At 52.0% G+C, this 14,155-nt stretch overlaps 1 protein-coding gene and 1 non-coding gene across 2 annotated transcripts; both read right to left on the bottom strand.

Annotated features, from left to right (window-relative positions):
- Positions 1-2,193: 2,193 nt before the first annotated feature.
- Positions 2,194-14,143, bottom strand: BUD23 (BUD23 rRNA methyltransferase and ribosome maturation factor). The gene is made up of 12 exons (XM_052654318.1): positions 14,047-14,143; positions 13,910-13,947; positions 12,488-12,583; positions 12,320-12,402; positions 12,123-12,219; positions 9,512-9,608; positions 8,213-8,263; positions 7,389-7,474; positions 7,133-7,178; positions 6,908-6,966; positions 2,728-2,817; positions 2,194-2,581 (listed from the first exon to the last, which is right to left on the bottom strand). The coding sequence occupies exons 1-12, from the start codon at positions 14,092-14,094 to the stop codon at positions 2,527-2,529; spliced, it is 846 nt and encodes a 281-aa protein (XP_052510278.1). The 5' UTR covers positions 14,095-14,143; the 3' UTR covers positions 2,194-2,526.
- Positions 3,558-3,686, bottom strand: LOC128044074 (small Cajal body-specific RNA 20). The gene has a single exon (XR_008199052.1). It is a non-coding gene; the product is annotated as a small Cajal body-specific RNA 20 (non-coding RNA).
- Positions 14,144-14,155: the final 12 nt, after the last annotated feature.

The raw sequence follows: 14,155 nt of genomic DNA, 5'->3' as shown, positions 1-14,155 counted from the left end.
CCAGACTGCTCCTTATCTGCCACAGGGCCCCCCGCTCCCACCCCGCCCTGAGCCGTCGTGTGCATGATCTTTGTGACAGTGTGCGTCTGTACCGAAGAGGCAGAGGGGGCCCAGGCTGGGAAAGAGCCAGCCAGGTGGGGACGGGCCAGCAAGGGACAGACTCGAACCCAGGCCCCTCCGCTTCGAGGAGGGCTGCCCCGGGGCAGTTAGCCATGCTCCTGTCCCCCAACCTTCAGCAGTTCCACTCCTTCCCGGGGTCTGCCCTCTCCTGGATCAAGGCTCTCTCTGGACCCCAACCTTGCCTCTTCCTGACCAGCCTGCCTGCCCCGTCCTGTGTCCTCTCCAGCTGTCCCCCTGAATGGGCACCCCCTTCTGCGGGCTGGGGACCAGCTGGCCACATGGTGCTGCTTTTTGGTTTAGGGGAGGGGTGGCCCTAAGAGACAGCCCAGCTCTAAGCCTCTAACAGCCGATCACTGCCAGGGGCCATGGCTGGATGGCTTCTGGCCAAGTCAAGACCCGGCTTCCTTCCCTACCTGGGGGCAAAGTCCCAACAGGTCTTGGGCTGCCTCGGCCTCCTTCCTTCCCTAGTTCCTCCAGCCCCCGGAGCAACCCCTTAGGGCTATACCTGACCCCAGGGAACATTCTGGAAGAGGCTGACCAGGGGCCTGGTCTCCTGCCCTTGGAGTGAGGGCAGCAGGGCAGGCCCTAGTTGGGCCTCTGCACTGGCGCAGCCCACGCCCGGGCCATCAGCTCTCCCCGGGTTGGGTCCTCAAGCCATTGTGTGTTGCACGTGTGGGATAGTGGTCCCAGCTCTCCTGTGCTCGAGAAGTCAGTGTCACTTCAGGCCTGCAATCTTGTCCCACCCTTGCTGCCCGCCCCCCATCCCCACCACGTGGGTGTTGGCTGTCTCGGATGCAGTATTCAGCCAGGGAGGGGGCACCTCCCTCCTCCCCACCGGCTCGGGACTTCTCAAGGCTGAAACGTGCTCCCCGCCCAGAAGCCCTCTTCCTCGTCGACAGGCAAGGAGTGTGCATGCGTGCGCACGCAGTGAGGGACGGGCCAGGCCTGTGCCCCACCCGCCCTCCGCTTCGCTCCTGCCTAGTGACTGTGACCACTGTCCGTGTTGCCTTCTTGAACAGCGACTCCCCACCCCACCCCCACCCCTCACCAAAGGTCTTGGTACAACCAGCTGCCCATTTTGTGAAGTTTTTATGTAGAATAAACATTTGTATCTGTACCACGCCTCTGCTCCAGATTTCTGTCATGGCCTTAGATCTTGGGGGTGAATGTGAGTGGCACCACGGGGCTCAGGAGGCCAAGGATCCCAGCTGCCTCCCTCCGCCTGCAACCTCCAGGCCTTCTCTCCGGGCCCCCCAGCAGCTTGAACCTCTCAGCTCCAGCCTGATGCGTTCTGTACCGTGGGCCCAGACTGACCCCCTCTTCACACTTTCCCAGAAATCACAAACCACCACTGCATCCCCTACTCAGCCCACTAGACAGTCCCCACCCGATCCCATAGCAGAACCTGCCCTCTGACCACCAGTGACTGGCAAGAAGACTGGCCGGTCAGCATCTGAGGCAGCAGCTCAGGGTCAAAGGTCAGCCCAGGCCACTGGGCTGGATGCCACCTCCGGACCACAGGGAAACCATGACTGGGCAGTGGCCTCAGACCCAGGGTACCATGGATACATGTCCTTGCTGCCCTTGTTTCCCAACTTTGCCTGATGATGTAAAACAGAATAGTCTCACCAAAGTTAACACAGAAGCACTCTTAAGGATTGATGTTTTTGCACTGTGGTGTTGGAGAACTCTTGAGTCCCTTGGACTGCAAGGAGATCCAACCAGTCCATTCTAAAGGAGATCAGTCCTGGGTGTTCATTGGAAGGACTGATGCTGAAGCTGAAACTCCCGTACTTTGACCACCTCATGCGAACAGTTGACTCATTGGAAAAGACTGATGCTGGAAGGGATTGCGGGCAGGAGGAGAAGGGGACGACAGAGGATGAGATGGCATTACCAACTCGATGGACCTGAGTTTGGGTGAACTCTGGGAGTTGGTGATGGACAGGGAAGCCTGGTGTGCTGCAATTCACGGAGTCGCAAAGAGTTGGACACGACTGAGCAACTGAACTGAAGTTAAAGGAATCTACCTTGTTCCTTGTAGGTTAGAAGAAAGCTTTCATACATTTAAGTTCTTTAAACCTAACTCACACCTGGGAATAAAGCCCCACCCCCAACAGAGGAACTTCTGAAATTTGTCAGGGAGGGAAAATGCCAGAGCCAGGGCTCCACAGAAAGTGGTTTATAGCTTTCCGAACAAAGAAACTCTTAAAATTTTTTTAAGTTAAGAAAATGCTTTTAGAACATTAAAATTTTTTCAAACTTTTTCTAAGAAAAACACTTTTTGTCAGCAGCTGAAGTAGGCACTTCAATAGCGAGAACTCTGCAGAGGCAAGCGCCTGTGCTGGATTGCGCAGCTTCTGCCCGTGTAGTCCCCGGGCGGTCCCAGTGGACGCAGTCACCTGCTCAGAAGCGGGGCTTGCGCTTGCGGCCGGTGTACTGGGTGTCAGGGCGGACCTCCCTGTGCCAAGAGATAACGGGCGGGAAGAACAGAACAGACTCAGGAAACTGAACTACGAACCCCTGGGACCCTGGAGGCAAGAGAGCCCCAGGCCCTGGGTGGCCAAGCCCCACCTCCAGCCCACAACCTGGCCCCCCAGCACTCACTTGCCCTGCCGGCGGCGGCGTGCCTTCTTCTCCAGGACCCATTCTCGGCTCTTCCTCACCACCCCTCGTCTCGCTATCCTGTATGGGATCCTGTGGGGGACACAGTTGTCAGCAAGGGGACGGAGTGGCCTAAGCTGGCACCCGGGTGAGGCTGGGAGAGAAACGTGGCAAGTCTCCCCCAAGGCAGGGGCCTCTGCGGCCCCCATTCTGGACAGCCCCTTTCTGGTGACACCTGCTGGGGCCAGAGCAGCTGTTCAGCAGGAGGTGAGGGTCCCCCTCATTTGCAGGTATCAAGATTGGGAACTGTGTGTTAGGCCTACATACAAGTGCCTGAGGGGCAGGCAGGGGCCAAATTCCTCTGGGGCCAGGATCAGCTCATAAGAGCCCATCCAAGGAGGGCCTCTCCTGGCGGTCCAGGGGTTGAGAATCCTCACTTCCACTGCAGGGACGTGGGTTCGATCCCCATGGTCAGGGAACTAAGGCACCACATGTTGTGCAGCACGGCCAAAAATAAAAGCAATTTAAAAAAGAAGACTCCAGGGCTTCCACGGTGATCCAGTTGTTAAAAATCGGCCTGGCCATGCACACAAGTTCGACCCCTAGTCTAGGAAGATCCCACATGCCATGGTGCCACAACTGCTGAGCCCGCTCTCGAGCCCACACTCTGCAACAAGAGAAACTGCCACAATGAGGCCTCTGCACCACTACGAGAGAGTAGCCCCCCGCTCACTGCAGCAAGGAGACCCTGCAGGACCCAGTGCAGCCAAAGATTAAAAAAAAATTTTTTAAACACGGCCTATCCAAAGCAAGCTGGGGCTTCCAGCAACTGTGAATGTCTGAGGTAGGAAAACACGGCTGCCCAGCTCACGGCAGCCCCGAAAACAACCCTCAAGAGTTCATCTTGGGCTCCAGTCCCGGCTGAGGAGAACTTTTCTCTTCAGCTCTACGGGAGAGAGGCCCTGAGAAAGGGCAGAGGCCAGGTCCTCAAAGCACATTCCCCACCTGGCAGCCGGAATCAAACTGTTTTCAGCGATGATACACCATGGAGGCTGTCTGCCATGTGAGCAACCATCTCCTGAGGTACCTGGGTATGCCCAGCCCGTGGATGTTCTACAGCAGGTATGAACCAGCCCTGCCGTGAAGTCCACAGCTGGGCTGGGGCAGCGACCACCTACACCTGGCCAAGCGCAGAGAGGCCAGGAGCAGCTGAGGGAGTGAGGGGGGAAACGAGCGCGCCACCGAGGTTAAGCTGCTATTGGTATTTCTTCATGCAGGAGGTGGGGCAGAGTCCAGACAGGAAACAATACATGAAAGCGAGGCTCTGAGTTGACTGAAGGGGAAGGTTAGGGAGTGGAAGTCTCGGTGCCTGGAGTCATGGGTCTAAGAAGGGGAGGGTCCCAGGGAGAATCTGAGCGTCTGCTGAGGATCGAGTCATCCTCGGAAGTCTACTCCAAGCCAGACTGCATGACACATCCTTCCTGCTGCTACGTCTCATCTGTTCTCAGTAATAAAAGTCAGATTAAAAAAAAAAAACCCCAACTCAGATTCCCACTTGTCTGGACCAGTTCATGGAGCTGTGAACACCAGCAAGGAGCATGCCCTCTCTCCAGGAAGCAGCAAGGCCTTCGACCAAAGGAATGACACAGATTCTAGACTTCAGGGTGTAGACAGCAGTTCACAGAAGTTAACAGGCTCACAATGAGGGGGCAGGAGTCCAGTGTATTAGATGCAAAGCAGGAAGCAGCTAAAGAGGCAGGACTAAACCCCAGGAGCCCGTAAGGAAGGACAAGCTCTGGGGTAGCACAGTGACGGGGGCAAGATGTGAGCTGCAGGAGGGGGGATGGGAGAGTCATCAGGAGAGACGCAGGAGCAGCAAAGACAGAGAGCGGTGAGGACCACAGGAAGAGGTGAGAGGCGTCCACAGTGCAAACGCCAGAGAGCACGGCGCCTACGGAGCCCAGGTGACGACGAGTGGCAGGGCGGAGGCCGGGTGGCGAGGGGTGAGGGATACATTGGTCAAGCAAAGTTGATGGGGTTGGGGGAAAAAATTAGAAATGAGTTTGGTAAAGGTTTAGAATACCTTTTCTTAATTTATCTATTTATTGGATTGGCCAAAATTTTCACTTCTGCAAGATGTTATGGAAAAACCTCAATGAACTTTTTGGCCAAAACAATATTTCTAAGAGGCTCAAATGTGATCAGACCGACGTGACAGCACCAGGAACAAAGCCCTGTCAGCCCACAGCCTTCTCCCGACCCTTCCCAAATTCGAGGATTTCAAGAGGAAGAGTCTGTAGGGAGACAGGGTCCGAGCCAGGCACCGCACTGAGTCCTGCACAGACATGCCCTTGACTCCTCAACACGCTGCCTGAGCAGGGGGCACAGTCCCCCTCACCAGATTTTTAAATAAGAGATGAGAATTGGCTGCTGAGGCCCCACAACTTACCTAAGTTTACAGCTAGGACATGTTGTCTGTAGACACCGCTGTGAGGACAAGAGGGAGCCTAAGGTGGACGGAGGGAGTTAAACCACTTGAATTTCCCTGTGAAGCAGGAGATGGGACCGCTTGTTGGGACCAAGTGCTGGGCACCTTGGAGGAGAAACAGCAAGGAGAGTACCCCCCAAGTCCCCATGGGGAATGGGCTGAGGAAACTAAGGGAGATGAGCCTGAAGGGCCAGGGGGTCAGGAGGCATCAATGCGTGGCAGACACGAGGACTGGACTCATGATTCTTCACCATCCCTGGGCTTTCTTAACTCATCCTTTCTCTGCCCATTTTTCCTCTTCAATCTCTTAAAGTCTGAAGACCTTTCACTCTAATCAGAATGAATAAATAACCTCCTCCTTTACTCTCTTATAATCATTTGCTCCTTCAACAAATACTGCACACCTTTCGCTAACAACACATTCTTCTGGTGTCAGGTATACAAGTCCCCACCAAGTTTTCATTGTAGTTGGGGGTAGAAATAATGTCATGTAAACAAGTATTTCTGATTCAGAGCAAGCTGTAAACAGTGTCAGGGATGTAAAACTAAGGAGAACTCAACTGAAGATACTGAACAGGAAAATCGCAAGATACGATGTACACTTTTAAAAAGCAAAAGAGAAAGATCTGTCTGGCTGCATGGCCAGGGAATTCAGACGCAAAGTCCAAAGCAGGGTGACCAGCGAAGCAGCTTTCAGAAACCTGGGCAGTGGGGATGGAGACAACATAGGTATGGGGGAAAGGGGTGGATTGACTGGATGTGAGATGTAAGGGAGACGGGAAGGGTAGACAACAGGAAGGATGGAGGAAGGAAGTTTGGGGGTGAAACCGAGGGATCTGTTTTGCTCTGGAGACCTGCGGGAAGTCCAGGTCTGGACACTCAGGAGGGGAGGTGGTTTGGAAATCAGAGGTGGGATTGAGACCAGTGCTATACGCCTGATGTTCTCAACCTGGAGCTGGTGTTTAAGGCAGCAGCACAGAGAGAAAGGGGGTCCAGGCGGAGCTGCAGAGTGAACGGAGAAGGACCAGCCAGAGAGGTAGGTAGGAAGCCAAGTGAAGAAAGCGTTAAGGGAGCAACTGGCTGCCTTAGCTCCTACTTACCAAGCAAGTTACAATGAAGATGGAGAAGGAAAAAAGGCTCATGGGTTTGCTAAGACAGCCTTGTGGCGGCAACAGCAATTTGTGATGAGACAAGCCTGAGCCAGGAGAGGACTGAGAAAGGCAGGGGGCCAGTGCGAGAAGTTCTGCCGGAGCAGGAGCCAATAAGCAGGCGTGGATACGCAGTGGCAGTCAGGAGCCGTTTCGGGGATAAGGGAGGATCTTTTTCAAAGTCGGGATAGACTGCACAGCACTGCCGTGTGCTGAGAGCCATGACTCGAGAGGGTAAAGATGAGGGTGCAGGGGGACCGGGAGCTGCAGGAGCCACAGGGAGGGGGCCTGGGATCCAGGGCACAGAGGCAGCCTGGGGAGGAGGGGGCCACCTGCTGCCCACGGACGTCCAGCAGGGCTCGACTCTCTCAGCCGAGGCAGGTGCAAACGCCATCCCAAAGGGCTCCCCAGTCCCTTCTCCACCTGCTGTCACTGCCACATCAGACCCTGAGAGACTTAGCAAAAGCAGAGACACGCAAGAGTTGCTGCCGGAACCTGGGGACGGCGACCATCTGCCCTGAGTCGGCGCTGACTGAGAGCCTCTCACCTCCCAGCCGTGAACGTGGATTCGGCGGGCTTCTCCTCCTCAGTATCTTCGCTCAGGCCCTGCAGAGACCAAGGCGCTTTCTGGTGACCTGGAGATCTCTCAACCTCCCTGCCCCACCCAGAAGGCCTAGCACGCAGGCCTCTGAGTCTTTCCAGCAGGTCCACGGCCCAGCCCCACAGGAAGGGAACCCCAGACACATGGGCCTACAAACTCAAGGGCCCTCACCTCTGGTAGAGAGGCTGAAGGTCCAGAAAACAAACACAGGTAGAACCTGAAATGAGAAAACGAAGAGTGAGGGCTGGGCTCAGAAAGCCTTGGACAAGTGAAACCCTCACCCTACCCCGCCACAAACAGATGCAGACACACCTGGGCCCTGGTGGCCCAACCCAGCACTGTCTGGCCCACGCGCCACTGGCCTGTGAGGGCCAACCCGCCACCCTCCCCCCTGCTGCACGGGCAGACCCTGCCCCTCGGCACTCACTTCTTGGCTTTGGTGCTGTTGGGGTAGTCCACCACCACACCACCAGTGAAGCCGGCCCTGGTGGCCTGGGTGGTGATCAGCTCCAACTGAGGAGAGAATGGCAGGCAGTCAGGCAGGGCAGCTGGCTAACAGCGGCTTCCTGCCCACCCTCCGGGCCCTCATCTGGTCCCAGGACGGACCTCGCCTGGGAGACCTAAAGGTCTTCTTTATTGACTGTTCCCAACTCTGAGTCCCCAAAAAACACGCAGGGAATGTGCAGGCTGGAGCCAGCCATGGCAGACACCTCCCTCGGGGATCACAGCACCACCAACTGCCACCCCCCACCTCCGTTTTTCTCACTTTCTATCCAGGGACCCACCTCCCCACTTAAATCTTGGGAAATGAATGACCACCAGCTGAAAGCCAGACTCATTCATGTTACTGGTCAGGGACAGCTCGGTACTTGTCCATCGGAGTTGGTACCTCCGACCCCCTCTCTGCTCATGCATCACACTTCACAGCACACAACTGTTAACATCCTCTCCTCCACCCCCATTTATTTCTTCAGTTATGGAAATCAGTAATACCAGAGGGTCTGTCTGTCAAGAGAAGACAAACACCCTATCCCCCACCTGCCCCAGGTACTCCTCCCTCCTTAGCACTTAGGCCACAAAATGCACCAGCGAGGAGGACCACTCTCAGCTCCTCCCTTCCCACCAAGCAGCCTAAGGTGGCTTGTCCTGTCACTTCCCAACAGCAGGAGGACAGGAGAGTGAGAAGCAAGACAGGTGACCTTTTCTGGGCTCCCCCGACTTGCATGCACCCCCGCTAGCCCAGGCACTTACCTGCTCTGAATTCTCAGGGTACAGCTGCAGGACAGCTCTGCCTCCACGCACCTGCAAAAGAAACACGGCAGTCTCTCAAATAATCCGTGGGGTCCGGACCCAGGTGCTTCCCTTTTCTTCTTCACAAAATATGTGTTGAATTTCCACTGTGTGCAAGGCACACGGTCCTTGAGGGGTGGGAAAGAGCCATGAACCAAAGAGCCAGTCCCCAGTGTCCGCAGCTCACACTTCAGTGGGCAAGGCAGCTAATTCACAGCAGATTAAGTGCCAAAAAGAAAAATAACTTAGAACAAGGGATGGTAAGTGACAGAAACTACCCAGCTTACTTTTGGTTTTCAAGGCAGGCCTCTCTCTAAGGGACACTGGAGCCGAGACCTGACTACAGGATGGAGGTGGCCACGGAAATGTCTGAGGGGAGAGCCTTTCAGCAGAGGGAAAAGTGAACACCGACGCCCTCAGAACTTCAGGATTAACCCCAGAGTCTGAGCAGAGAAAAGACTATATAATACACAAGACTAGTAAGCTATCTGCCAGACCCACTCTAAAAAAGTCAGGGGTGAGGGGAGGCGACTTAAGGGCACCAAGAAACACCTGGATCTGGGACCTCCCCAGCGGTCCAGTGACTAAGACTCTGTGCTCCCAATGCAGGGGGCCCAGCTTCCACCCCTGGTCTGGAAGATCCCACATGATGCAACTAAGCCCGAAGATCTTGAGTGCTGCAACTGAGACCCAGCACAGCCAAATTTTTGATAAAAGAAAAGAAACACTTGGATCCAAAAAAAAAAAGACAGATTTTTAGGACTTAGAATCTCACTCTCATCTAATCCTAGTAAACAATGGAAATCAATGTCATCATTTCTAAAGATAAGATAAAGCTAATAAGAGGCTCTCTCACTAGTAAATAACCACCCTGCTTTCCTCTCTGAGCACTGGTGGGAGGGGGAAGGAAGGTGGGAGCTGGAGGATGTGAGCTCTGGAAGGTGTTGTGTGTGGCCTCGGTATGCCATCCCTGGACTCGATCTGGGGAGTCCAGGCCCCCAAGCCAGCGTGGGATTAAAATTCAGCAGCATAGACACAGCAGTTGTGATCAGTCTCAGATTCGGTCATCAGTGTCTTTGCATTTTTCACTGGCGTGTCGGCTCCCCACCCCACCCCCTTCTTCTTTTAAGGCTGCCCACTTGGACAGAAGCAGCCACAGAAAGGTCCTGCCATTCTCAGTGTCCTTCCCATGGGGCGCCTCTGCCTCATCACGCTACCTGCAGGACGAGGGAGGGACGGGGAGGAGATCTCGTAACTCACCAGAACAGAGTAAAGAGAAGAGAAGAAGCAGTACAGGCGCTTGGCAGGAATATCAGACTTCTTGTTAGCATTACAGAGCCACTGCACTGCAGAAATGCTGCAAGAGGAAGAGACCGTGTCAGGAAAGGGAGCGACACACACGGCCCACCCCTGCCTCTTCACGACCAATGCCACACTCCTCAATCTCCAGGTGAAACCCTCCTGCCCACAACTCTGTCGGCACATGCAGGTTCACCTCGGGTCATTATCTTACAACACTGGACCAAACAGGGTCTCCAGAAGGTGAGCATGAAAGGTTTCCTTGCCGCCAGTCCAAGGAAACTCATCCTCAACCTTCTTTCTCACACATCTCAAGTTTGGTTCAGCATCACTCAGCAGGTCAAGGCTCTCCCTGCCACCTATGCCTTCATACCGTTCCTCCATTCAACAGAAATATGTTTCCGGCTTCCACAAAGCCATTCACTCTCCTCCTAAATCATTTCCTTCAACTGTACCTGCTAGGGGTCTCCACAATCCCCAGATTTAAAACCTCAAGCAGGGACTTCCCTGGAGGTCCAGTGGTTAAGAATCCGCCTGCCAGTGCAGGGGAAGTGGGTTCAATCCCTGTTCCAGGAACTAAGAGTCCATATGCCACGGGGCAACTAAGCCTGCGAGTCACAGGTAAATATCCTGCATGCTGCAACTAAGACCCAACGCCGCAAATAAATATTTAAAAAAGTAAAACTTCAAGCAACTAATATGCCCTCTTTTCCGGTATTCCCCTCCTCACTGCTGACCACACACATAACACAGAACCCCAAAGCCAGTTGGTGTGCCCAACTGCCTCTCCCAGCTTTTACTTCCTTCCACCACTCTCCTGGGTCAGCATTTAGTATCACTTCGATTGTTTCAACAACCTAACTTTTCTTTTGCATCTTCTCCTTTAAGTAATATTCCAACAACACAGACCAAGTCTCATCACTCACCAGTGCCCCATCAACAACTACTGAATAAAGACCCAACTTCTTAGGATGGAGTAAAAAGCTTTCTAGGAACCAAACCCACATGATCTCAGCTTCCAGGGAATTTCTCATTCATCGCTACATCAATGAGATGCCTTTTCCCCACCCACTTCTATGCCTGTGTTCACACTACTTCACTCTGAAACCCTCTCCCTTGGCTCTCCAAAGCCCTTCCAGCCTTCAAGGCCCAGCCCCGGCCCCTCCTGCTCAAAGTTTCTCTGTGCTCTTATTTCTCTTCGTAACTGTGGTGGGTCCCCAGAATTCCTAGCGTACACCTCACCCTGGGGGTCACGTTTAATAACTTGGTATACATCTTTCATTTTTTGGCCACACCGCACATCATGTGGGATCTTAGTTTCCCGACCATGGACCTAACCTGCAACCCCTGCGATGCAAGTGCAGTCTAAACCACTGGACTACCAGGAAAATCCCCCGGTCCACATCTTATGGCACCGAAAAAACTATGGAGAGTCTTAAAGACAGAGACTTTTATTTCCATAAACCCCATAGCACGTCATACAATTTCTTACACATAACAAATGCTGAGACAAAAATGCTGGCCAAACCACCTTCTCCTTTTAAAAACAAACTAAAAATGACTGCTTACTACTGAAACACCCAAGATCATATTGCTGCGTGCTCTTTGACTCTCTGCAGCTTAGAACATCTCACCTGATCATTACTAAAACACAGTCACTATCTTTGAAACGTTTTTTCTCCTCCAATCTTGTTTCCACATATATGTTAATCACTTACCTTAAAAAAAACATTTAAATGCAGATTTGTACTCCTCAACCAGATTCTGTGTATCCCTACAGCTCAATCTATTATCATAGGAGGTCTTCGCTCTCCCAGATAATGATTCAGCTTTGACATCCTCTCCTAGCCCCTACTTCCACCCCAGCAACAAAACACTAAACCAAATACTCCACAGAGCTTACCACAGAAGACAAGAGCAACTTCATGTTTCTAACAGTAATGAGAACAAGGCCCCCAAATGCCTCTCTTTTGTGTTACACAACTACTCCTATGACTAACTTGTCCTGCCAGGTTCAGGCACCAGGGTATACAGATTTCTCTGCTTTGTGTGTGTAGCAGGGTGGGGGCTTCTGAGCCTCTGGGAGCTATCTTGTGGGTCCCAGCACCATCTTGTGGGCCCGATGTTCTAAAATATGTTATCGAAGTACTACGTACAACACCTTCAAAGCCTGACCCTGACTCCTCAGAAAAGACTCCTAAGCCACTGAAAAGACTGAAGCCTGAGGACCACTCTCCACTATAAAACTCCTTGAAAAGAAGTCAACAAGATGGCTGCTGGGGCCCACAAGATGGCTGGTGAGACCCACAAGATGGCTCCCAGAGGGTTTAGAAGCCCTCACCTTGTCACACACACAAAGCAGAGAAATCTGTACACCAGGGTACCTAAACCTGGCAGGACAAGTTAAGCATAGAAGTAGTTCTGTAACACAAAAAAGATGCATCTGGGGGGCCTTGCTCTGATCTAACAGACCTGAAAATCCTGGGGAATGCGTATATTTATGTATTCTGAACAACTCTGCTTTGGGAAGCACTGACCTGCAGGACTAAAAGCAGGAAATGAAGACCCTTACCTGATACAAGCATCAAAGGTGCCCGGTTTGAAGGGGATGCCCTGACCCATGTCCCCCAGAATCACATCTCCTTGCGTTTCACGGTCCAAGGCCTCATCTACATTGGAAAAGAGTGGGTGAGGAATCAGGACGCTCTGCATCACCACTCCAAACCCATGGAACGGTGCCCACCCCAGTGCTAAACAGGGCATACTTACCCAGCATGGCGGGGCTGATGTCAATGCCCACCCAGTAGTGCCCCTCATCTGAGAGGTAATCACCGCTCAGGCCAGTACCACAGCTGGAAGACAATCAGAGACTCAGCAGTGTGAGGAGCAAGGACATCCCCTCACCTGGACTGTCTGAACTGGGCCCCAGGATCTCACCCAATATCCAACACGTAACAGGGCTTATCCTCGGGCACACAAAGAAGCTCCAATGCCCGTCCAGTCATCTTGATTTGGACATCTATCATCCGTGAGCTAAAAAACACAAGAACGTGGTAAAGAGGTTCTGGGCTACAACCTTACCCAGACCAAGAAAAGTCAAAGGAAACAATCATCCTGAGGTACTCTTTCCCAGCCAATAAACTGGACTAGGACTATTTAAAAGTGACCCCCAAAGACCATGTAATACGTGTTATTCTGCTGAGACACAGATTAAACTGTACCAGCGGCAGGGCTATTATGAAGGGAACAAATCATTTACCCCATAACCCACCATTTGGTATTTTCAACTGTACCAAGCTCTGACATCCTCTTACTTAAAAACGTATTTTCTAGAAGAATTATCCACTGTAGCTACTCCCATGTAGAAGGGTCAACAATGCACAATAAAAATTATAACAGTGCTCTCCATGAGAAACATAACAAGCCACTCAGGACATTCTTGAGGCCCCATTTAAAAAGAAACTAAATACATAAAGTTAACTGCAGTAATCCTTAACCTAACCCAATATATTCAATATTATACTTTATTTAATCCAGTATGCTCAAAACATCATTTTAATATGTAACATAAAAAAAACAATTAATAAATATTTCATTTTCTTTAGATTAAATGTTTCAAGAGATGGCTGATGGCTACTGGTTACCATATTAAAGTCTAGACTGTATCTGGCTTTCCCAAGATACAGAGAAAGTCACACATAACAAGTTTCCAAAATGCCGAACACAGGGCTCTGCAATTGGAAAAAACTTTCTCTTTACTAAATAATGACGACTGGCCATAAATTTTTGCTGACCCTAGTACTCTAATTGGAACAAAAAAGACAAAACAGATTATTAGTATCTGCAGAACTTTTTTAGTGTATTGTATCGGAAAAGACTAGGTTTGGAAGTACTTGCCCTGGCCCTCACCTGTTAACTGGCTTCATTAATTACACATAAAACTACCCTCTCTTAAATTCAGATACTCTACCAACAGCAGCCCCGAGATTTACTGAGACACTGTAAACTGGGACATACAATAAACATTCTACGGATATTATTTCTCTCCCCCACCTACAAACAGCACTGATGGTTTACACATAACCACTCCGTCCTACCTAATTCTTCACACGCTTAAAATAAGCTGTCACCTTAAACAAAGCAGGTATGATCACTCCCATTCTGATACTAAGATTACCGAGACCCAGAGAATTAGGAGGTTTACTCAAGAGTTGACTTTGACGGTGTCAACAACGGATCAATTCAAGTCTCTTCCTTCCGCCACCCCCAAATTCTGCGTGCTTTCCAAGCACCTCTGCATTCAGGGCAACTTGCCGGTTCCCGACCCCCGACACCCGGCAACATCCAGGCTTCCCTTACTTGCGCACGTATTTCCGGGCTTCATTCTTGTCGTAATACTGTAAGAACGAGAAAAAAATTGGGGGGAGTCGGGTAAGATATCAAGACGCGGACGCCCTAAGAGAAAAGAGAGGGGCGGGGGTGGTCACAGCCCTCACCAGCTCCGGGGGCCCTTGGAGCTCAGGTCTCCGACCGCGAGAAGCCATCACCACGCCTCAACAGCAGAACTCGTGCAAGCGGCTCCAGAGCCCGGCTTTTATGTCATCG

The sequence above is a fragment of the Budorcas taxicolor genome, chromosome 2, assembly GCF_023091745.1.
Source record: "Budorcas taxicolor isolate Tak-1 chromosome 2, Takin1.1, whole genome shotgun sequence".
Taxonomy (NCBI): Eukaryota; Metazoa; Chordata; class Mammalia; order Artiodactyla; family Bovidae; genus Budorcas; species Budorcas taxicolor.
The sequence above is the reverse complement of the archived record's forward strand: the minus strand, read 5'-3'. Positions and strand labels throughout refer to the sequence as shown.